Source organism: Nerophis ophidion, linkage group LG05, assembly GCF_033978795.1.
Source record: "Nerophis ophidion isolate RoL-2023_Sa linkage group LG05, RoL_Noph_v1.0, whole genome shotgun sequence".
In the NCBI taxonomy this organism is placed as follows: domain Eukaryota; kingdom Metazoa; phylum Chordata; class Actinopteri; order Syngnathiformes; family Syngnathidae; genus Nerophis; species Nerophis ophidion.
In genome coordinates this window covers 61,636,198-61,659,064 of record NC_084615.1, presented here as the reverse complement: position 1 = coordinate 61,659,064, position 22,867 = coordinate 61,636,198, and the positions used below count along the sequence as shown (strand labels likewise).

Genomic DNA, 22,867 nt, shown 5'->3' with positions numbered 1-22,867 from the left:
ATACCAATAAATAACAATGAACATATGAATATTAAAACAATAATGCATTGCTGAAAAAAGCAATTTTTTTTTAATAAATACACAACCCCCTAACAGGCACCCACGATTTTCAGGTATAAATAAACCCACTGGGGTGCTCTATTAGGAAATATAATTCAGTTTTCCTGTGAGTGTCAGAAATAATAAAATTGTTGTAACAGTTTGTAAGGTAAACAAAATACTACATACAGCTCTCAAGTCCCATAATGCAGTACAGCTTTCCATCGCTGTACTGAAAATTATTACAACTACAGTAAAATGAACTAATAGTTTCATTTAAAACTGACCAATATATATTTTTTTAATGGTGACTTTTTATTTTGCAGCTGTTATATTGTGTATTTGGTGAAATTATACAGGTGTACTTAATGAAGAGGCCAATGAGAGGATGCATGTAGCCCATGAACTGATTGAATGTATTTACAGTTTTACACGTAAATACATTATAAACCAGGGGTCTCCAATTACTAACTTTTCAGCTGATTTTGAGTAGCTCACCAAAGGGTGAAAGAATATTTGATGAAACTCAGTCATTTTATAACTGTTCAATTCAGAAACGATGCCTCTATTAAATGACAAAATACCAAAAATTGTATAAAGACAATGAGCCACTGTTGAGTGGATACAGGCCGCTGCTTCCTAATATATAATGCCAAAATACATGTTTTTAAACAGCTTTTAATCTCTAATGCTTTCGTTTTATTCAATGCTTTTCTATTTTTAAGTCAATCGCTGATTTTTCTGTATTGTAAACAGTTTAAAATAAAAATAATAGACACATATTACTTACACATCCAAAGTATTCAAAACAGAAGATTATTAGAAAGCATTGAGTAATAAAGGTGTCCGCATCATTCAACTTCCTGCGTCATACCTTGAATTTAATAAAATTTCGTGACCACTAGGAGTTGTCAAAACAAACTATCACTTCTTCAAAAGCATAACTGTGTTATATTAAGTTTGTGTCTTTATACCCAACATTGTTGTCTGATTAATTTTACTTCATCAAACCTTTTCTAACATTCCACACAATAAAATAATAAAATAATACAAGTATGGTCATTCTTGAACTATTTGAAAAAAAAGGTATAAAAATAAAAAAGTGATTCAATTATAAATAAAGATTTCTACACACGGTGGCAGAGGGGTTAGTGCGTCTGCCTCACAATACGAAGGTCCTGAGTAGTCAGGGTTCAATCCCAGGCTCGGGATCTTTCTGTGTGGAGTTTGCATGTCCTCCCCGTGAATGCGTGGGTTCCCTCCGGGTACTACGGCTTCCTCCCACTTCCAAAGACATGCACCTGGGGATAGGTTGATTGGCAACACTAAAATTGGCTCTAGTGTGTGAATGCGAGTGTGAATGTTGTCTATCTGTGTTGGCCCTGCGATAAAATAGCGACTTGTCCAGGGTGTACACCGCCTTCCGCCCGATTGTAGCTGAGATTGGCACCAGCACCCCCCGCAACCCCAAAAGGGAATAAGCGGTAGAAAATGGATGGATGGATGGATGGATACATAGAAGTAATCATCAACTTAGAGTGCCCTCTTTGGGGATTGTAATAGAGATCCATCTGCATTCATGAACTTAATTCTAAACATTTCTTCACAAAAAAATAAATTTATGGAACATGTCCACAAAAAATCTAGATGTCAACTTTGAATATTGCATTGTTGTATTTTTTTCCCCACAGTTTATGAATTTACATTAATATTTTGTTGAAGTATTATTAAATAAATATATTTATAAAAGATTTTTGAATTGTTTTTTTTAGAATATTTTTTTTAAAATCTCACGTACCATTTGGCATACCTTCAAGTACCCCCAGGGGTACGCGTACCCCCATTTGAAAACCACTGGTCTATTTCCTGTTGATATGGTATCAAATTAATATCGGTATCAGCAAACACTCAAGGCTTCAATATCGGTATCGTATATGAAATGAAAAAGGCGTATAAGGACACCTTTAACATAAATATAAGATGTAGATGAACAAACATGTTTGATAAAAAATCTGAGTTATGGATACCAACACTTTGTTAATGCTCTGGCAAAACAAGCGCATTCCCTTTTATTGGGTTGAAATTGCTATGAAAATAAATGTTTAAATAAATAAGTATCTCTGTGCCATATTTATTTTGTTGAAGTATCTCTCAAAAGACAAAAAGGTTGGAAACCTCTGATCTAAATGGACAATTTATAAGAAATTAACCACCCCAAAAATGCCAATTTTATAATTATTTTTTTAAATAAAATTACATTAAATAAACTTGATTAGGCTGTTCTAGCTACATACTCATTCTTAAAGCTTCTGCTAATGTAACTAAAACACTACGGAAAATAACACTGGCAACACCTACTGTACCTGTCCGTAATTGTCTATGCCTGAGACAAGGCGGTTGAGGTTAAGCAGGTCGAACGCTGTGCGGAGAGCGTGGCCTAAAGTGGTCAACCCGGACGCTTGCAGGTTCTTCAGCTCACACATGAAGGTGGCGTGATTCTCCTTCCAGCCTGCCTGAAAGAAACACAGCAAATAAATCACTATAATGTTATCTGAGGTGCTAGAAAACACTGAACACAGCGTTCAACGCAGAAGAAATAATATAAGACATGTTGTATCTTTACAAATCAGGTCTGCAAAAGAAGACAGCTGATCCATACCTAAGAGCCTCATTTTCTATGGGAGCGTCCAAAAATACAACTCCCACTGCTGCCTGTTCTCTGTGAAGAGTCCCACTGGAGAGGATGTGGGTGTGTAACTGCTCTTAGACTTTCCTCCAGTAAGGTCAAGTACTTCAGTGCTGCAGCTTCATGCTTAATCTAAGGATCACCTGCAAGCTTACTCAACTGCTTCCCATGTCAAAAAGAGAGAGGCAGTATAGATCTAATGTTTTTACAGAAAATTGTCACAAGGTAGAGTTTTGTATCTAAGTTCCAAAACCAGGATCTGGGTGTAACCTCGTTGCTGCTGCATGTTTGATATTAGCTCATTCAAGCCACAGCGCAGTAGAGAACTAACAGAGACGTTCACGCTTTGTACTAGTAAACATACAGTAGAGTGCCGAGATTGCACCCGATAATTCAGACTACAGAAAATGTTCATTTTTTTCCCACCCACCAGCCACTCTCTCCTTCTCTATCAACAATTTATTGCCCGTGTGACTGCATAATCAGAGCAGTAAAACCTTGTCCTTCCATCATAATCCTTCATGCACAGAACCGGCACATACAGCATAAGCAATCAAAGAGAGAGAAAAAAACAAATGTTGCATCTTGGATTTAAAAATGTGAGAGCCGACTTGCACTATTAATGAATGTAATCAGTGTTCTATATAGAAAGCACAGCATAACACAGGCTTACTAAAACCTGCAATGCTGATGATGAATTGAGATTAAATGCTAAAAATAAATTATGTGAAATGCATTTTATTTTGCATCAATTACACATAAAAGTATCTCAGTGATATAATTGAGTGCTACTAAAAAATTAAGTGTACTAAATAGTGTGTGGCACTTTTTTAACCAGTGTGCATATGTTAAGCACAGGTTCAGAAACCTTTACGATCAAGGGGGTTTTTTTGCCCGCTTTTCTACAAAACAAAAATAGTCTGAAACCACAAAATGTAACTCAGCCTATAAACTTTTTTAAATTTTTATTTTACCTTTTAAAAAAACAGAATACAACAAAGAAAAGTGCATGAAGGTCAACTTTCAAATAGGATTGCAGCAATGGATTATTTTAATAATCGAGAATTGAGTAGATTTTTCAAATAATCGAGTCATCAAATAACAAAACTCTTTACACTAAAGCCCTAATGCGTATTTTAGGGAATATAGCCAATGGTTGAAATAAAAAAATAAATAAATTATTTTTGCAATAAAATTCATTCTTTTTTTTTAATAAATGCACTTTATCAACATTTCAATTACACTCTTAACGTGTGCAGTAGGGTTGCGCGATATAGACAATAGCGATAGCGCTTTTACTACTATTGTTACATTGTGACAAGGAATGTTGATGACACACTGTAGCTCTGTCCTGCAAATATGACATCGACAAGAAAACGAAGGCACCCTCAACGCACTAAGCATTTTCACTAGCAACTTATGTCCTACCACAGTGCAAAGCCACACTCCTTAGTCTATGTTGGCAAATAAACTAAGTGTCTTATGAGTACCATTATCACTGGAGGACGAGAAGAACACTACCACTACTAACCACAATCATGAGCTCTTTAATGCAAACAAAGTTGGGCGGATCGATACCATTATCGACCATGACAATATTACGTAGAGTGATAGTATACGGTCGATACAATTGTTGTTAGATTAATATTTTTTTATTTTTGCTGTTTTTGTTACTGTTTACAAATTTAGGAAATTAGTCCCTGGACACAGAACTTTAGGGGAAAAACCAAAGCATTTAAATAAAATTTTATGTTGCAGTAGGAAATAATTAAAATATTAAAATAATATCAAAGAAGTAATCCTTCAATTATCTTGAACATTTTTATGAACATTGGTATGACGGATACTGCCCCTGCAACAACTTGGTATTGGATCAATACTCAAGTTTGTAGTATCATCCAAAACTAATGTAAAATATCCAAACAACAAAAGAATAAATGCTTATTACATTTTAACATATGTTTAGATAGAACCACATTACAACAGAAAGTAACCAACTATTAAAAGTAAATTTAAGTAAAATACAGGAATTTAAATGAATTTAATATTAATAATAGGTTTAACAAAACAATACAACCGAAAATGATGCAATATGCTATTGAAAAACTCTGCTGTTTGCCGCCACACATATCACAACAACCACACACCACCACTCTCATGTGCTCTTTATTGCAGCGGCCGTGTGGAAACTATAGCCGCAAAATTTGAGTTCTGGATTTTATCAATTGGGATTAGTAGCACTCATTAACCATATAATCGAAGCAACAGAAAATATATCGAAGCTGTTTTTCTGATGTAATCAATTGATTATTGGTTGCAGCACTTTTTTCATAGATATTACTACCTTTTCAGGAAATGCTAGACGCTTGTTTTAAAAAGGTCTTTCAACATTACATCTTTTAGTATTTGCTCATTTATTTCCACATATCAAACACATTTGGGAGTGAAGGCCAAGGAATTCACCTCTCTAATTTATTGTTTATACACATACTGGCTCTTGTTGTATTTTCCTTGCCTTCCTCACACTCATAAGCACAAGTCAGGACTCAACCTCACGTAAAGTCAGAAATTATAGAACTGTGTGTTTAAAAAGAGCCACAACAAGGAGGCTGTAGAGCTGTGGGTTGTCCACCATTGGTCTTAGACTACATGCCAAAAAGGAAGGAATGTTCAAATTTAGCAATGGAGCACATAAATTAATAACTATGATGATTGATGATGCATCAGGATACAGACATAATGATAATAATATGGTATACATTTAACAGGTTCATATATGTTAGAATATTACAAACACAAATATAGGTTGTAAAATTAGAAAACAGAAAAGAGGGCATCTAAGGAATACAGTATTATTGAAGTATTGTGAAAAATCCACCACATCACAGAAATAAAAATGCTTTGCTGTAAAATAAAAATGTGACAGTGTATTTCATTACACCCTCTGAAAATGTCCTACTGAGGACTATTGGAGGACCCTATGCCACCTCATAGAAAAGGAATGGCTGATTGGTCATGTATGAGAAGTCATAACCATGGACATCCTCTCATAATCATCCAATCTTTTAGTGCTGATTGTATAAGTATTGTAAACAATGACAATACTGGAAGGACGATCAAAGCATTACAGCCGCTTTAAGACCTCAACTTGCCTCCTTTCACTTTCAATAGTGTCAAAGAAAACTGAGAAAACCCCAAGACATTGAACACATCAGTTGAAACGAGACACTAAAGCGCAGACTGTGTGGCCTATCCAGATTAAGGCACATCATCTCAGCGTCACACAGTAAATGTTTTTATGAAGACGTGTTGTAATCATTGAAGTCATAAGGAAGTGGCCGTGTAGCTTGTATAGCAGCAAGAATAATTTTTGTGAAAGTGCAGTGAAGTACACTGCATAGAACAACCCAGCTTTCAAGTATGACAAGTAAATGTGACTACATAATCGAATAGTTATGGCTTGGACAAGAGCCACTTCATAGGCACTTGGTGAAATGATTTACTTTCAACCTTCCTACCCCATATTTTGTTAAAAATACAAAATATGGGGTACAGTACTCCAGTATAATGTGATCAAAGTAGTTTGGTTTGGATACATTTGTTGCTATTTTCTTCATTTTAATGTGTGTTAAGGTAATAAATAAATGATAAATGGGTTGTACTTGTATAGCGCTTTTCTACCTTCAAGGTACTCAAAGCGCTTTGACGCTACTTCCACATTTATCCATTCACACACACATTCATACACTGATGGAGGGAGATGCCATGCAATGCGCTAGCCAGCACCCATCAGGAGCAAGGGTGAAGTTTCTTGCTCAGGACACAACGGACGTGACGAGGTTGGTACTAGGTGGGGATTGAACCAGGGACTCTCCGGTTGCGCACAGCCACTCTACCACTGCGCCACCCCAGGTCAGTTTCCTTCTAAGTTGGTGCTATACAAATAGGATGTGTATTAATCACCAGGCATGAAAATGACCAGAGTCAGGTGGCAGGTTACGAAACAAGTCAACAAGATAGCAAAGGGGCTCTGGAATTATTGTAGTGCGTCACTCACAGGTTGCATCAACATGTAATATTGCTTTATTTATTATAGCACTATATTCATTCAAACTCTGATCCAAGTGTAAATGAATAGGGAGACAGCCAGACATTCACTTGACTGTCAACAAAGATGAGTCCCTAAAAAGCTATATAACATGTGTGGGCGTCTGAGAGAGATACAGTTTGGGAGGGGGTGGGTGTGATTATGTGCTGAAACACAGTCCTCGCAGTATGGGCAATAAAAAAGAAATCATCATATATTGTTTCCCCGCACACACACATCTCGAGAAGGTTTATCAACTTTCACCTCATGTTGGGCCAATGGTAACACACAACTAGGACAAGGGGCGGGGCTAATGATGACGGGCAGGCTCTGCGGCCAATACGGACAGTGAACTGTGAGGAAAATATGACGTCACGGGGGCTAATATATTTCTACGCCTCCATCTCAACGCCCCAGACTTTTCTCTACACAAAAGCAAAATGTCCGCTGGATGTGAGGAGGCAGTGCTGCTCTGCTTCTGCGGATAGCTCCGACAAATAAATTGCCGCTTTTTTTGCTATCAGGAAGCCAACGACAGCCGGCAACAATAAAATTCCACTTACAGAAAAAAGACCAGTTGGCCTGGAAAATGTAACAATTGTATCAGTTGCTAATTACCTTCACTCCGTATGGTGGCTCATCGAATGTAACTAGCATGTACCTGTCGCCTCTACTAGCCGGGTCTCGGGCACGCAGCTGTCAAAAAAAGGAAAACCAAAACAACATATATATTAATTTCGACCGATTTCGCCCAAGGAACCCTAGGAGCACCAAAGGTGAACACTTTCGAGAAAAAAGTCGGGGTAAAAGCATTCGTTACCTTCATAAAGACCTCAACCGCGCCTTTAGCAATGTCCAGATACGTCGTACCCAAATAAGTGCGCTGATTCATAGAGGCGGACGTGTCTAACAGAAAAACTAAAATAGGCATTTTAAATGTAAAGCCGCTCTTGTATGCTTGTCTAAATTTACTGTTAGCCACATATGACCTACAGTACGGCCAAGCAGTTCACACATGTGTGTATATATTTGTTCTAATAAGCCCCCCCCTCCAGAAGAGGGCCGTTGCCTCTGCCCTCCCTCTAGCCGCCTTTCCTGTGCTCTGTCTCAGCTCGCGCTCTTCAACTTCTGCTCCCGAACGAAAGGAACGCCCCTTCCCTCCTCTGCAGCGCCATTGGCTCGGTGGAGCGGGCAATGGCCACGCCTCTTTCGCGTAGAATCTATATAAACGAGCAGAAACGAGGTCCACGTCATGGTTCGTGTGTAAACATAAGACACAGCCGAGCCTGGGAGTTTAGATATCGATCTATTACCAGTTATATACAGCAACGATACCGATACATTTTCCTTGAAATTGCATTATGAAATAATTAATAAATTGTATTAATATCAAACAAGTAATCATTCATTCATCCATCCATCTTCTTCCGCTTATCAGAGGTCGGGTTGCGGGGGCAGCAGCCTAAGCAGGGAAGCCCAGACTTCCCTCTCCCCAGCCCATACTTGCCAACCCTGCCGGATTTTCCGGGAGACTCCAGAAATTCAGCGCGTCTCCCGAAAACCTCCCGGGACAAATTTGCTCCCGAAAATCACCCGAAATTCAGACGGAGCTGGAAGCCACGCCCATTCCAGCTCCATGAGAACCTGACTCAATGTTGTGACCCTCTTAAACACGACAATACTGCCATCTACTGTACATAGAATAGAATGTCTGCTCTGAAGCCCACAGTAAAGAGACGTAACTTCATCACGTCGCCTGGTTATTGATTCCAACCCAATATATTACACCTTCGACGAGCAAAATGAAGAAATACGCATGCAAGTTCCAGAACGATTGGAAACAAGAATTTCAGTTTATCCAGGAGAGTTCGAATTGTAAGGGGTATGTTGCCTGTAAATTTTGTAGAACAGACTTCTCCATTGAACACGGTGAACGGATATACTCAGCCAGGAACGGTCAGCGAAGCACAAAGCGTCCGCAGCACAGCATTGTTCACAACCCAGTATTATGGCCCATCTTGCAAAATGGAGACCCGATGGTGTATCTTATGCTGAGACAAAGATGGATGGCTATGCTGATAGCTGGAAGCAACATCCCGTTCTCATTTGCGGATGTCTACAACAAATCAGTGAAGGATGTTCCCGGATTCGGAGATCGCTCGCCAATACGCAAATGGCAGAACAAAGGTTACTCAAATAGTGAAAGGTAAGTGTTGTTTTTTTTTTTTTTGTAACCAGCAAGCACAGTACAGTTAGTAGAACAACTGTGTTTTTATTACTGTGTATTTGATAGGTGCCGTCGGAAATTCAGCTATTTCTTTTATGTATATATATATGAAATATATATGAAATACTCGAGTTGGTGAATTATACGCCACCCCTTAACCACGCCCCCCGCCCCAACTACGCCTCCGCCCACCCCCGACCACACCCCCTACCCCCCCACCTCCCGAAATCGGAGGTCTCAAGGTTGGCAAGTATGCCCCAGCCACTTCGTCTAGCTCTTCCCGGGGGGATCTCGAGGCGTTCCCAGGCCAGCCGGGAGACATAGTCTTCCCAATGTGTCCTGGGTCTTCCCCGTGGCCTCCTACCACTTGGACGTGCCCTAAACACCTCCCTAAGGAGGCATTCAGGTGGCATCCTGACCAGAATGCCCAAACCACCTCATCTGGCTCCTCTCGATGTGGAGGAGCAGCGGCTTTACTTTGAGTTCCGCCCGGATGGCAGAGGAAACTTATTTCGGCCGCTTGTACCCGTGAACTTATCCTTTTGGTCATGACCCAAAGCTCATGACCATAGGTGAGGATGTGAACGTAGATCGACCGGTAAATTGAGAGCTTTGCCTTCCGTCTCAGCTCCTTCTTCACCAGAACGGATCGGTACAACGTCCGCATTACTGAAGATGCTGCACCGATCCGCCTGTCGATCTCACGATCCACTCTTCCCTCACTCGTGAACAAGACTCCTAGTCCGAGTCCATAGTTCTTGCCCGTAAAAGGGTGGAATGCCATGTCCGGGTTGGGGAGGAGACCTTGCCCCAAGTGGAGGAGTTCAAGTAGTCATTCAATTATCTTGAATTTGAAGAATACGTATGAACATTGGCATGACCGGAACTGCCCCTACTTGATATCGATCGGATTACATTCAATTATTTGAACAAAAAAAAGGAAAACTACTATCTGCTGCCAATCAAATCATCCAACGCCCTCTTGTACACTATCCCTCCGTTTGTTAAGATTATAGCATATTATCTACGTTAGGCATGGCAAACTTTTTTTTATTAAGGGCCACATTGACATTGCAGTTGTGGTTGCACTCAGAGTGCAGCATATGTAACCCATCCCTTTTCTACCGCTTGTTCCTTTTGGGGTAGCGGGGGGTCGCTGGTGCCTGCTTTAGCTGCATTCGGGCGAAAGGTGGGGTTCACCCTGGTCAAGTCGCTACCTCATCGCAGGCCCAATACAGATAGACGGACAACATTCACACTCATATTTACATGTCTTTGGAGGTGGGAGGAAGCCGGAGTACCCGGAGGGAACCCACGTAGTCACGGGGAGAACATACCAACTCCACACAGAAAGATCCAGAGCCCGGGATTGAACCCAGGACTACTCAACACCTTCGTATTGTGAGGCAGATGCACTAAACCCTCACCCGCCGTGCTGCCCCCGCATGTTACCGTATATATGTGTATATATGCATATATATGTATATTTATATGTATATATATATATATATATATATATATATATATATATATATATATGTATATATATATATATATATATATATATATATGTAATTGCCTATGTATTTCATAATTATCTTTTTTACATAGGCTGTACAAATAAAATATATAGCTTTTACAATAAACAAACTGGCAACTCCTTCGCCAGAATGTTACCGTAAAATTTGCGTTTTTGTTTTTTTTACAGCATATATAATTATTATTAAATGGAAATAAAATAAATGGAATGGAAAAATTGTAAAATTCATGTAACGGCACGGTTCTTGTTTTTATAGTGTATATATGGAAACATTTTACTTAATCAAACTTCCAAAGACATGCACCTGAGGATAGGTTGATTGGCAACATTAAATGGTCCCTAATGTGTAAATGTGAGTATGAATGCATATTGTTTATCTGTGTTGGCCCTGCGATGAGTGGGCGACTTGTCCAGAGTGTACCATGAATTGATTGACGTGGACCCCAACCGAAACAAGTTGAAAAACTTATTTGGGTGTTACCATTTAGTATTCAATTGTACAGAATATGTACTGTACTGTGCAATCTACTAATAAATGTTTCAATCAATCAATAAAAAAAAAAACTCTGCCTTCCTCCCGATTGTAGCTGAGATATGCTGCAGAACCGCACACCCCGAATGGGATAAGCGGTAGGAAATGGATGGATGGAGGGTTCCAAAGTTGATTACTGTAAAAAACTCAAATGCCAGAATTTTTCCATAAAATCTACTGTCATTTTTACAGTGTGCAATTTGATGCATAACTTGCTTTGAAATATTAAGCCAAGCAGATATTAAAGTATTTATCTTTATTTTAACAAAAACATCCATCCATTTTCTACCGCTTATTCCCGTTCGATTGTATTTTAAATATATGAGTGTACATCTACTTTCATTATCAGAATATATGTAGAATATATTTATACTATTCATATATTATATATTACATATATATGTTATATATTATTTATTTTTATTATGGTCTATTGTGAGCGAACTGTGGTGCTGAATTTCCCCCAGAGATCAATAAAGTACTTTCTATTCTATTGTATTCTATTATTACATGCAGTAATATTAAAGTTAAAAGACATGCAATTGCATGCAGATTTTTTATTTTTTTTAATGTCACAATGTAAAGAACAAATACATTTAGTAAGAAAAGATGAAGTACTTCACAACACGTTATTTTTTCACGAGCCACATTATATTATGTAGCGGGCCAAATCTGGCCCGTGGACCTTTAGTTTGACATTTGTGACTTACATTATACATTATTAGAACACAACAAAAACACATACGTATAATAAATATTGATTGATTGATTGAAAATTTTATTAGTAGATTGCACACTTCAGTAAATATTCTTTACAACTGACCACTAAATGGTAACACCCGAATAAGTTTTTCAACTTGTTTAAGTCGGGGTCCACGTAAATCAATTCATTGACGTAATTACACAAGTATCAAACCTCTGCTGATACGCCGGTGTTATCGTCGATCGGTATTAGAATCTGCCCCCAAGTTAGAACATCCGGTTCCCATGTAGTTTGTTTCCTATATCAGTGTTTTTCAACCACTGTGCCGCGGCACTAGTGTGCCGTAGGAGATTATCTACTTTCACATATTTGTGACAAAAACATTTTTTGCAAACCAGTAATTATAGTCTCCGAATTATGTGTTGTTGTTGTTGAATGTCGGTGCTGTCTAGAGCCGTGTAATACTCTTCCATATCTTATGCTTCAACCAAAAATAAACAACAGGTGAGTGCCCTTAAGAAAAGGCTTTCCAGCTTAGGGGAGGCTATGCAGAATGAAACTAAAGCTGAAACTGGCTGCAAAGTATACAAAAACAGAATGCTGGACGACAGCAAAAACTTACTGTGGAGCAAAGACGGCGTCCACAATGTGAATCCGAACATGACATGACAATCAACAATGTCCCCAAAAAGATGGATAAGAACACCTGAAATATTCTTGATTACTAAAACAAAGTAGATGTGGGAAATGTCGCTTAAAGGAAGACATGAAGCTGCTACAGGAAAATACCCAATTTTTTTTTTAAAAAGCCACCAAAATAGGAGCGCTAAAACATTACACACAGGAAAACAGCAAAAAACTCCAAATAAGTCAGGACGTGATGTGACAGTACACATACTTTGAGACAAGGGCTATATTGATGCATGCTTGGTTATGGTCTAAAGTCATATCCGACAATTGCGACAACTTTTTATTGTCAACTGAGTTGATGATTTCTGCTGGTGGTGTGCCTCCGCATTTTTTCAACGCAAAAAATGTGCCTTGGCTCAAAATAGGTTGAAAAACATTGTCCTATACGATATTGTTGTCACACAATTTAATGTACATATGCTCCTGGGGATAGGTTGATTGGCAACACTAAATTGGCCCTAGTGTGTGAAAGTTGTCTGTCTATCTGTGTTGGCCCTGCGATGAGATAGCGACTTGTCCACGGTTTACGCCGCCTTCCGCCCGATTGTAGCTGAGATAGGCACGAGCGCCCCCCGCGACCCTAAAGGGAATAAGCGGTAGAATGGATGGATAGATGCTCTCTAGCTAACCTTCACAGTATTTGTCCATGACATACCTTGTGTTTTTCTTCAAAGACAATATTATAATAAAATAAAACTATGTTTAATTTGATAAAAACCGACAACTTATCAATAATAATAGCATTGTAACATTTTAAAAAACACGTGTTTGTATGCTACTTTAGCATAGCATTTGCTTAAACTCGTCATATTACATAAAACAAAAAAAAGGCAACTATAAATAACTCCAGCATCTTGTACATCATATTTGTTACCAATAGCAGTTCGGAATGTGGTTGTAAACATGACCGTAGTGACATGATTGATCACCATTGATGTGAAGTCGTTGAGTTGACGTCGAGCACGTTCTGAATGTGACATCCCAGCATGCATTGCGAAGTCTGCAGCAGCCCCTTATTGACAAAAGAAGAAAAAAAAAAACAGCAACAACAGGCTGGGTTCGGGACGGCTATTGCCTCCGCGCTGGTGTAATCGACATTCAACGAAAGGTAAATTCTCGCTTTCGTGTCATCTTGTTGCAGTAATTTAACGGTCAGGCATGACACAGCGGAGACACTTTACACATGCTGTCGGATAAGATTTTGGTTAACCGAGCATGCTAACGCGTTAGCTACATTATTATAACAATGTAACATGCTTAAAATATAATGTCAGCGGATTTAAAGTAGTTGTCATTACTAAGCGATTTACATTGGGTGTGTGTAAGCACAGTCTTTGTAAAAATAAAATAAAAAACAGAGTTTAAAGTCATCGGCATAAGGGCTTCTTGGCTATGTTGACTTAACTAGCATCCATGATTACTTTGCACTTTAGCTGCCCAACAGCACATTATTGCGTTAAATAGCATAGTGTCGCATGACTTAGTTGGTTTCAACGTCAATCTTGAACCTGGTTTGAGTGCTTGTGGGGAACAAAGTGTCACAACAGCACTGGTTCAGAACACGTGAACACGTTACCATGTGGAGGAACGTTGTTTTCTTCGACTGTGCCACGAAACATCAGACATATGATTAGCTCCCACTTGTAACCTCTTCAGACAGACGGACAACTACACATAAAGGTACGTTACAGTCAAAACACACAGACGCAGTTTAAAAAATAAAAATAAAACAATGTCTGAATAACATCAGTATTTCCTTTTTTTAAAATAAAAAATCCATGTTGAAATTGAACACCTGAAATATAAATTCACTGTTTTAATCCTACAAAATGATTTAAGTCCATCCATCCATTTTCTACCACTTATTCCCTTTTGAGGTCGCCTATCTCAGCTACAATCGGGCGGAAGGCGGGGAAACCCTGGACAAGTCGCCACCTCATCGCAGGGCCAACACAGATAGACAACATTCCCACTCACATTCACACACTAGGGCCAATTTAGTGTTGCCAATCAACTTATCCCCAGGTGCATGTCTTTGGAATCGGGAGAAAGCCGGAGAACCCGGAGGGAACCCACGCATTCACGGGGAGAACATGCAAACTCCACACAGAAAGATCCCGAGCCCAGGACCTTCGTATTATTGTGAGGCAGACACACTAACCCCTCTTCCACTGTGAAGCCCAATGATTAATGTACATAGCAGTTATTTCTTACTTCAGGAATTTACACTTAAATTCACAAACATACATTTATGTAACCTTTAAACAGTTTGAAGGAATCTAATACTATTAAAAAATAGATGAAATCAACATTTAAAACAAATATTTTATAAATGAAAAATAACACATTGTCCTTTCTTCTTTCAGAGAAGTGTCGATTTAACCACTACTTGTTTCTAATACAGCATTAAGGTAGATGGCAGGGTAGAAATAAAATGGAACAATATCCATCCATCCATTTTCTACCGCTTATTCTCTTTGGGGTCGCAGGGGGCGTTGGTGCCTATCGCTACAGTACAATTCTTGGCTATGTTGACTTTACTAGCATCCATGATTACTTTGCACTTTAGGTGCCCAACAGCACATTATTGCGTTAAATAGCATAGTGTCACGTGACTTAGTTGGTTTCAACGTCAAATTGTGAACCTGGTTTGAGTGCTTGTGTGTGTTTGTGGGGAAAAAAGTATCGCAACAGCACTGGTTCAGAACACGTTACCATGTGGAGGAACGTTGTTTTCTTCAGCTGCCACGAAACATCAGACATATGATTAGCTCCCACTTCTTGTAACCTCTTCAGACACACGGACAACTACACTTAAAGCACGGGTCGGCAGCCTTTTCCACTCAAAGAGCCATTTTGACCCCTTTCACAAAATAAAGAAGACAATGGGAGCCGCAACCATTCTCGCGAATATCTGCTGGTGGTCACCCATATAACAGTAATAAGGGCGTGCCATGAAACCATTGTCTTTGACACCTTCTATAACATGTACAGACAGCTTGCCAGTCCAGTAACAAGTTATATGTGGCTTCTGCAGATACACGTATACGACTGCAAGGCATACTGGGTGATACAGGTTACACTGAAGGTTGTGATATAAATAACTTTAACACTCTTACTAATATGCACCACACTGTGAACCCACACTAAACAAAAATGACAAACACATTATAAACGCAACATAACAATTACCCAGAATGCCATGCATCCATGACTCTTTCAGGCTATATTATACACCCCGCTAGCACCAACCCCCCCCCTCCGTGCGTCGGTTGAGGTGGGCGGGGTTGGGGGCGCGGGGTCTGAAAGAGTCATGGATGCATGGCATTTTGGATAATTGTTATATTGTGTTTATAATGTGTTACTGGTTACTGTGAGGATGTTCTCCCCAATGTGTTTGTGATTCTTGTTTGGTGTGGGTTCGCAGTGTGGCGCATATTAGTAAGAGTGTTAAAGTTGTTTATATCACAACCTTCAGTGTACTCTGCATCACCCAGTATGCCTTGCAATCTTTTACCTATGACGATAAAAGTAGTGAAATGCATGTGTCCGGCCAGCACGCAGATAGCATGGGTTAAAGGCGGGCGCGATATGTTTTAGAGGACGTTAAAAGTAAAGCCATCACGGCACGCCCTCAATATTGTTGTCCGAGTGAAAATCGAGGAATGTTGACCCCGGGTGGTGTCCGGGTGAGGCTCCGAGAACCGGAATCCCCCCGTGACAATCGGTGGGGTCGGCGATTGTGCAGCTGAGCCACATCAGAGTGGCCAAAGAGCCGCGGGTTGCCGACCCCTGACAGTCAAAACACACAGGCGCAGTTTAAAAAAAAAAAAGTAAAAAATGTCTAAATAACATCTGTATTTCCTTTTTATATAAAACCCATGTTGAAATTGAACACCTGAAACAAAAATTCACTGGTTTAATCCTACAAAATGATTAAAGTACATAGCAGTTATTTCTTACTTCAGGAATTTACACTTAATTTCACAAACATACATTTATGTAACCTTTAAACAGTTTGAAGGAATCTAATACTATTAAAAAAATAGATGAATTCAACATTTAAAAAAATATTTTATAAATGAAACATAACACACTGTCTTTTACTCTTTCAGAGAAGTGTCGATTTAACCACTACTTGTTTCTAATACAGCATTCAGGTAGATGGTAGGGTAGAAATATAATGGAACAATATCCATCCATTTCCTACCGCTTATTCTCTTTGGGGTCGCGGGTGCCCATTGCTATAGTACAATTAGGTAATGTGATTTGGTATTACCGTACACAATTTTTAAAACTTTCATATATCCATCTATCCATTTTCTACCACTTGTCCCTTTTGGCGTCGCGGGGGATGCTGGAGCCTACCTCAGCTGCATTCAGGCGGAAGGCGGAGTACACCCTGGACAAGTCGCCACTTGATCACAGGGCCAACACAGATAAAGTGATGCGTAAGGCTGTTTCAAAAGGAGTAATAATATTGTCACAATTCCCTTTCTACATTAATTGGCTGAGAGATTTTAAACTAAAACATTTGCTGTCCATTTTGAGAGTATTTTGAAGTTTGAGTGGAGTAAATCGTAATGACAGGACAATCTTGTGTCTTCGCAGTACCATGCCACATAAGCCCTAAGTGCATTCTTCTGAAAGGAAGTTGACGCCATAGCTTGTGGCGCGCGGGAAGGTGGGGGGCTGGCAGACTGTGGACGGGGACGGAGGAGAGCTCTGCTGGGGCCAATGCAGCAGCAGTATCGACAGCCTGAGCTGGTGGAAGGAAACCTTCCCGTCTTCGTGTTCCCCACTGAGCTCGTCTTCTACGCCGATGAGCAGACATCTCACAAACAGGTGCTCACCCTCTACAACCCCTATGAATTTGCCCTCAAGTTCAAAGGTCAGTAGACAAAACGGCACACGCACCTGATGTATTCAACTCGATTAAGTTGTATTTCCTTCTGTCCCCCAAGTGCTGTGTACAGCACCAAACAAGTACACTGTGGTGGACGCCATTGGAGCTGTCAAACCGCAGTGTTGTGTGGACATGTGAGTGACAAAGTATAATATTCATGTACTTTCATGTATTTGTAGGCCACGGCCATGTACAAATTGCATAATAACTGATTCTAACCATTGAGGAGAACATGTAAAAAAATATCAGTGTAATGCAGAGCAGTTTGTACATGAGTGCAAACTACTGCAGTTGAACCCATTTATGTCGACAACCAATCGGTGTTGGTGCATTGTGTTCTTATTATTAAACATGGGACTATCGATTGGCCTCCGATCCATATTGGACGATTTTATGAAAAAATATGATCGCCATTGCAGAGTAATGCTGATCTACTTTGGCTGACACTTTATTTATTTTTAGTCCCTTGGCTGACAAGCTAGCAGCTATTTGTGTGTCCATACACATTGTGGAGCCGATACCCTTAATAATCATCACCTCCATTACAGCAATTAAGTGAATTGTGAAATATATTCATATAGTGCTTTTTTCTAGTGACTCAAAGCGCTTTTACATAGTGAAACCCAATATCTAAGTTACATTCAAACCAGCGTGGGTGGCACTGGGAGCAGGTGGGTAAAGTGTCTTGCCCAAGGACACAACGGCGGTGACTAGGATGGTGGAAGCAGAGATCGAACCTGGAACCCTTAAGTCGCTGGCACGGGCACTCTACCAACCGAGCTATACCGCCCCAATTAAACTACATTGCTCAATATCGTAAGTACTGGAGTCACTGGAGGACAAGGCTAAACATGATAGACACCAAGAGCAGTAAAGTTTTAAGTGAAGATGGAAGAACGTTGCAGAAGAAAGTAAGGAGTTCTTAACATGTAGAATAATGAGAGTTGAGAGAGAGGATAACATGACAACTGGTGTGTCAGCATTGTCACAGCCAGTACACGACATATAGGAAAGCAGTTTGATCCATAAATTAGTATCAGTATATGATTGACACTAAAGTGATTATGTAGATATTTTAATTTCATCAAAATGTTTACACATTTAGAGAATAATTTCCTGGACACAGGATGACTTTGAGGGCAAAACCAAGGAATTTAAAAGAGCAGTAAATTGTTTTTTTTTTTAATTTATTGTGTACTATTTTGACTTGTTTTGCTGAAATATTTGTATGTATTACTAGAAAACAAGGAGCTTGTGTAAATATTGTTAGACTTTCAGTATCATTCACCATGGATATATCGGAACATTTACAGTTACATTACAGTGATCTGTAGTGGTATTGGTATCGGTTGGTGTCACACATAGATTATCGAAATTGGCAGCACAAAACCCTGATCGGAATTATTACTAAGACCATGTTCACACAAACACAGATAGTTTAAAAAAACGCATATTCGAGGTTAAAAAAATATCTACCCACATGAGTGTAGTTTCAAAACTGTCTATGTCTACACACAAACGCATATACATCTGCTGTCATGCACATTTGGTCCAATCAGAAGCACGGAAAAGCAGCCACAGCTGACTTGGTGGCATTACATCTGTTTATTATGTTTACTGTAATAAACCAGTCTTACAATGACATTTACATCATCTTTAAAACCGGCTTTCACTTACACAGTGGTCATGGGAACATTATGAATCTTTTTTCACTGCCAAAAGCGCGCATGCACCATGCCCGTGTTGCTGAAACCTAACACATGTGAACTTATAACATGTTTAATCAGCAACAGGGTGATATATTACATGTGCAGTAAGTGTACATTATTTCTAAAATCAGCGCATACTAAGAAAACCTCTTGAATAGTTAAGTGCCTAAAGTGCACGGACATGCATGTAGAGCTGTAAAACTCTTGTGGAATTATAACGCATGTAGTCATCAGTATATCGATATATGTGCCATGAAGTGAACATTGTCTTCAACATTCTTAAGAAGAAGCAACATGTTTTGTGTTTAGTCGCACATTTACACCCAGCTTCATCGACACAAGTGCAACCAACACACATAAGTTAAATGTTTGATAAGGATTAAAAACAAGATATAGTGGGTTCGGGGTTAAGGTTTCGTATGACACAAAGCAAAAAGTCTTGCTTATCATAGTTGCCCCATCGCAATTGTCGCAAAGCCCATTTTAATGAGTTTAAAAAAAAATTATATATTAATGTAGAGTAATAATTGCAGCACGTTTGCATTCAAACATACAGTAAATCATCTTATGGTGTGCTTAATTAAAGCCAGCAAGCAAGGCAGCGTCCCTCAATTTAGCTCACAACACAACAATAGATAATGGAGTGTAAGTATTATTTCTAAGAGCGCTCAACCGTGACGCCATCAGGCAAGTACAAATGTCCGTTTGAGCAGAGTACACGTGAATGCTGAGCGGAGAGTTTTGGAACGCTTCGGCCAGCGTTTGCAAAAGTCTGCCTTTTTAATAACAAATGTATGTGTTTGTGTGTGGACAAGAGGCTTAGATACGGAGATAAGTATGCGTTTACAAATTATCCGTGGCTTAAAAAGTGCCTGCCAAAGTAGGTGTCAACATGGATTTGAGGCCCAAAAGATTAATTTATCTGAAAATGAGACTATTTATGCCGTCCTGGGTGGTAGCTTATTCAACTTAGTTATCACTAAGCCTCCTGAAATGACTGACACAAATGTCCAATTCTACAGAATTAAAACATACACACAGTAACTTTTTGTTAGGGCCAAAGTAAGCTTTAATATAAAAGCATGGCATGACAGTGCCACCCACTTAAATCAGACCGCTTTTGTCGATATGAAACATGAAACCCAACCGGATACTTTCTATAAAAATGGGTGTGGTAATGGACATGTGTTGTAGTATTGGTAATGTCATTGTCATTTAGCAGCAAAAATGGACAACAGTGGCATAGCAATTGTCTAATTACACAGCATTAAAATGTGCACACAGTGACTTCCTGTTCAGGGCAAAGTAAGCTTCAAAATAAAAGCATGGCATTCTGGACTCTAGCAGAGCAACTGACATGTTTTTGTCAGCCACTAGAAGAAAGATTAGAACAGCAAAATTACATAAAAACTCTGAAAAAAATGCACAAATAGAAGAAAATAAATATTCCTTTATTGTTCATTCTAATGTGTCCAAATTCAAAAGAAAATGTGCAAGAAATGGCTAATTTTGGTTATTTTGACATCAGTCCGCCAGTCTGAGGCGCATTGACTTAAACAGGTTCACTGTACAATAAAAACATTATTTCACTATTTCTTCTTGTAAAGATATGACAACCTATAGCATATGTATGTGAAATTTAGAGTTTAAGTCAAAGAAAAAGCAGTTTTGTTGTGTGTTGTCTTGCAGAGTAATCCGACACAGAGACGTGCGGCCGTGTCATTATGGCGTGTACGACAAGTTTCGCCTGCAGGTGTCGGAGCAGAGTCAGCGGAAAGCTCTGGGTCGTAAAGAGGTCACGGCCACGCTGCGTCCCTCAGCCTCGCAGGAGCTGAGCAGCCAACGCTCACACGATGATGAACGCAGAGTCAAAGAGCAGCTGGCAGACAGCGAGTTTTTTGAACAGACCGTATTTCAAACAGGTAGGACCAAATATGGCCACTAGATAGAGACAAATGCTCATTAAGCACAACAAGAACATGTCTAAACTAAAGCAACCTCATATAGTACTAGACTACAAGCTATTATGTTTACCAAACAGTTTTTGGCGGGAATCTAAAATAATTTTATTAGGAACACATGTTCTCATAAAAATAAAACCATTAATAGTGTTGTTGTAGTATGCAATGGTGTAGAACAGTGGTCCCCAACCTTTTTGTAGCTGCGGAGCGGTCAACGCCTGAAAATTTGTCCCACGGACCGGGGAGGGTTGTTTTTTTTTCATAAAGAAATACAATCATGTGTGCCTACAAACTGTATCCCTGCAGACTGTATTGATCTATACTGATACATAATGTATATATTGTGTTTATGTTGATTTAATAATTAAAAAAATATATATATTTTTTTTCGGTCTGGTGGTTGAGGACCACTGGTGTAGAAAACTGAGAGCTGTTAGGAACACTGATCCACATGGTCTAACATCAAAAATTTATGTCTCAAATTCAATTTTTTAGTGCTTGATCATGTGGCCAAAATTTAGTAATAAGATTTGGGATATGCTTTGTCGTGTCTCGCAGAGAGCCGTCCTGTAACTGGAGGACCGAGTCTGTTGACGGTGCTGCTGGGGCTGGTGTGTGTGGCTGCCCTCATGCTCCCAACCCTGGGGGAACAAGAATCTACTGTGCCTGTCTACCTCCACTTAAGTGTTAACAAGAAACTTGTAGCTGCTTATGTTCTTGGTGCGTTAAAACCCCTCTTGTTTTTTTTTTTATATATTTGAAAGATTAGTAAGGACTGAAATGAGTTGCAATTGGGGAAAAATAATGCATCTATATTGTATATTTGTAGGACTTCTTACGATGGTCATCCTCCGCACATGATGGACAAGAATATCAGACATCGTCACATACCACCGCTGCAAGGAGTTCAAAGCTCACAATATGCCTTCACTCCTGAAACATGAGTATTTTATTTTCCCTAACCCAGGTTTGTTTGACACACTGATGCAAACAGTGACTCCAGTGGACAAGTCCCAGAATGAGGACCTGTGAAGAAGCGTGATTGCTGTGAGGCCCTCGTGCTTCTAGTATATGAAACCGAATAGAACGCCAGAGTGAAGGAACATTCATGTATATAAAGCCATAGCAGTTTTCTTATAGTTTTTGCGTGTTACCAACAAATTGATGTTTTGAATCATTGTAGTGTAGAATAAAGACTTAAAGGGCAGTTTTCTGCATGGATTGGTACCCATGTAATTGCATTTTTCCAACTGTGATGTAAAAAGGCCTTTTTTTTTTAAAGATTGTTGTACAATAATATTCATAACATGTAATAAAGTGTCAGTACATCAGTTTTTCCCCAGACATTCATTTATTTGCGCTGTCAGAAATACATTTGGACAGCCACAAATAGATTAGCCTCCATTTGTTGGCACTCAACACATTTTACTCAGTCTGTGACTTTAGCTTAATTTAGCTGACCTGCCTGAGAATAAGACGAGGTAGCAGGAGGGATCAGTCTTTCCAATTCGTTATATTTAGGTTTCAGACCCCTCGTGAATCGCAATGAACATTGCCACTTCCTGGCCTTGTTGGACATTGACATGAAATCAGGTATTGCTCTTTTTAACAAACATGTCCGAGCTGAGGCCTCCCTTGCACTCAGACAGCTCAGTCTTGCTTGTGACATAAAACACAAAAGATCCGGATACAGTCCCTTTATATTTCCAAGCATATTTGATTTGCTTGTCTTTTTTTTTTTTGCTCACTTTAATGTCCATCAAAATGAAAATTCACATGCCGCATGA

General features: G+C 39.3%; 2 protein-coding genes across 7 annotated transcripts in view; one reads left to right on the top strand and one right to left on the bottom strand.

Annotated features, from left to right (window-relative positions):
- Positions 1-22,867, bottom strand: part of ints6l (integrator complex subunit 6 like) — a 48,558-nt gene that overhangs the window by 20,878 nt on the left and 4,813 nt on the right. For 3 of the 5 annotated variants that reach the window (XM_061901685.1, XM_061901686.1, XM_061901689.1), the window contains exons 1-3: positions 7,633-7,936; positions 7,431-7,508; positions 2,403-2,552 (exon numbers count right to left, since the gene is read on the bottom strand). In XM_061901685.1, coding sequence (XP_061757669.1) covers positions 2,403-2,552; positions 7,431-7,508; positions 7,633-7,743 — 339 coding nt within the window. In that variant the 5' untranslated portion in view covers positions 7,744-7,936. Of the gene's footprint in view, positions 1-2,402; positions 2,553-7,430; positions 7,509-7,632; positions 7,937-13,433; positions 13,455-22,867 lie in introns of those variants that run through there. The other 2 variants (XM_061901687.1, XM_061901690.1) reach the window with 2 other exon arrangements.
- Positions 13,453-22,411, top strand: mospd1 (motile sperm domain containing 1). 2 transcript variants are annotated; one of them, XM_061901700.1, is made up of 6 exons: positions 13,453-13,612; positions 17,116-17,395; positions 17,469-17,544; positions 20,809-21,041; positions 21,639-21,800; positions 21,910-22,411. In XM_061901700.1, the coding sequence occupies exons 2-6, from the start codon at positions 17,242-17,244 to the stop codon at positions 21,939-21,941; spliced, it is 657 nt and encodes a 218-aa protein (XP_061757684.1). In that variant the 5' UTR covers positions 13,453-13,612; positions 17,116-17,241; the 3' UTR covers positions 21,942-22,411. The 2 variants fall into 2 exon arrangements, with proteins under 2 accessions (XP_061757684.1, XP_061757685.1); XM_061901701.1 differs by lacking the exon at positions 13,453-13,612 and adding an exon at positions 16,005-16,955.

Coding starts and splice junctions, on each gene's coding strand:
- mospd1 (XM_061901700.1), top strand. CDS start 17,242: ATGCAGCAGCAGTATCGACAGCCTGAGCTGGTGGAAGGAAACCTTCCC. Junction 17,545..20,808: donor CCGCAGTGTTGTGTGGACAT/GTGAGTGACAAA, acceptor GTTGTCTTGCAG/AGTAATCCGACACAGAGACG. Junction 21,801..21,909: donor TGTAGCTGCTTATGTTCTTG/GTGCGTTAAAAC, acceptor GTATATTTGTAG/GACTTCTTACGATGGTCATC.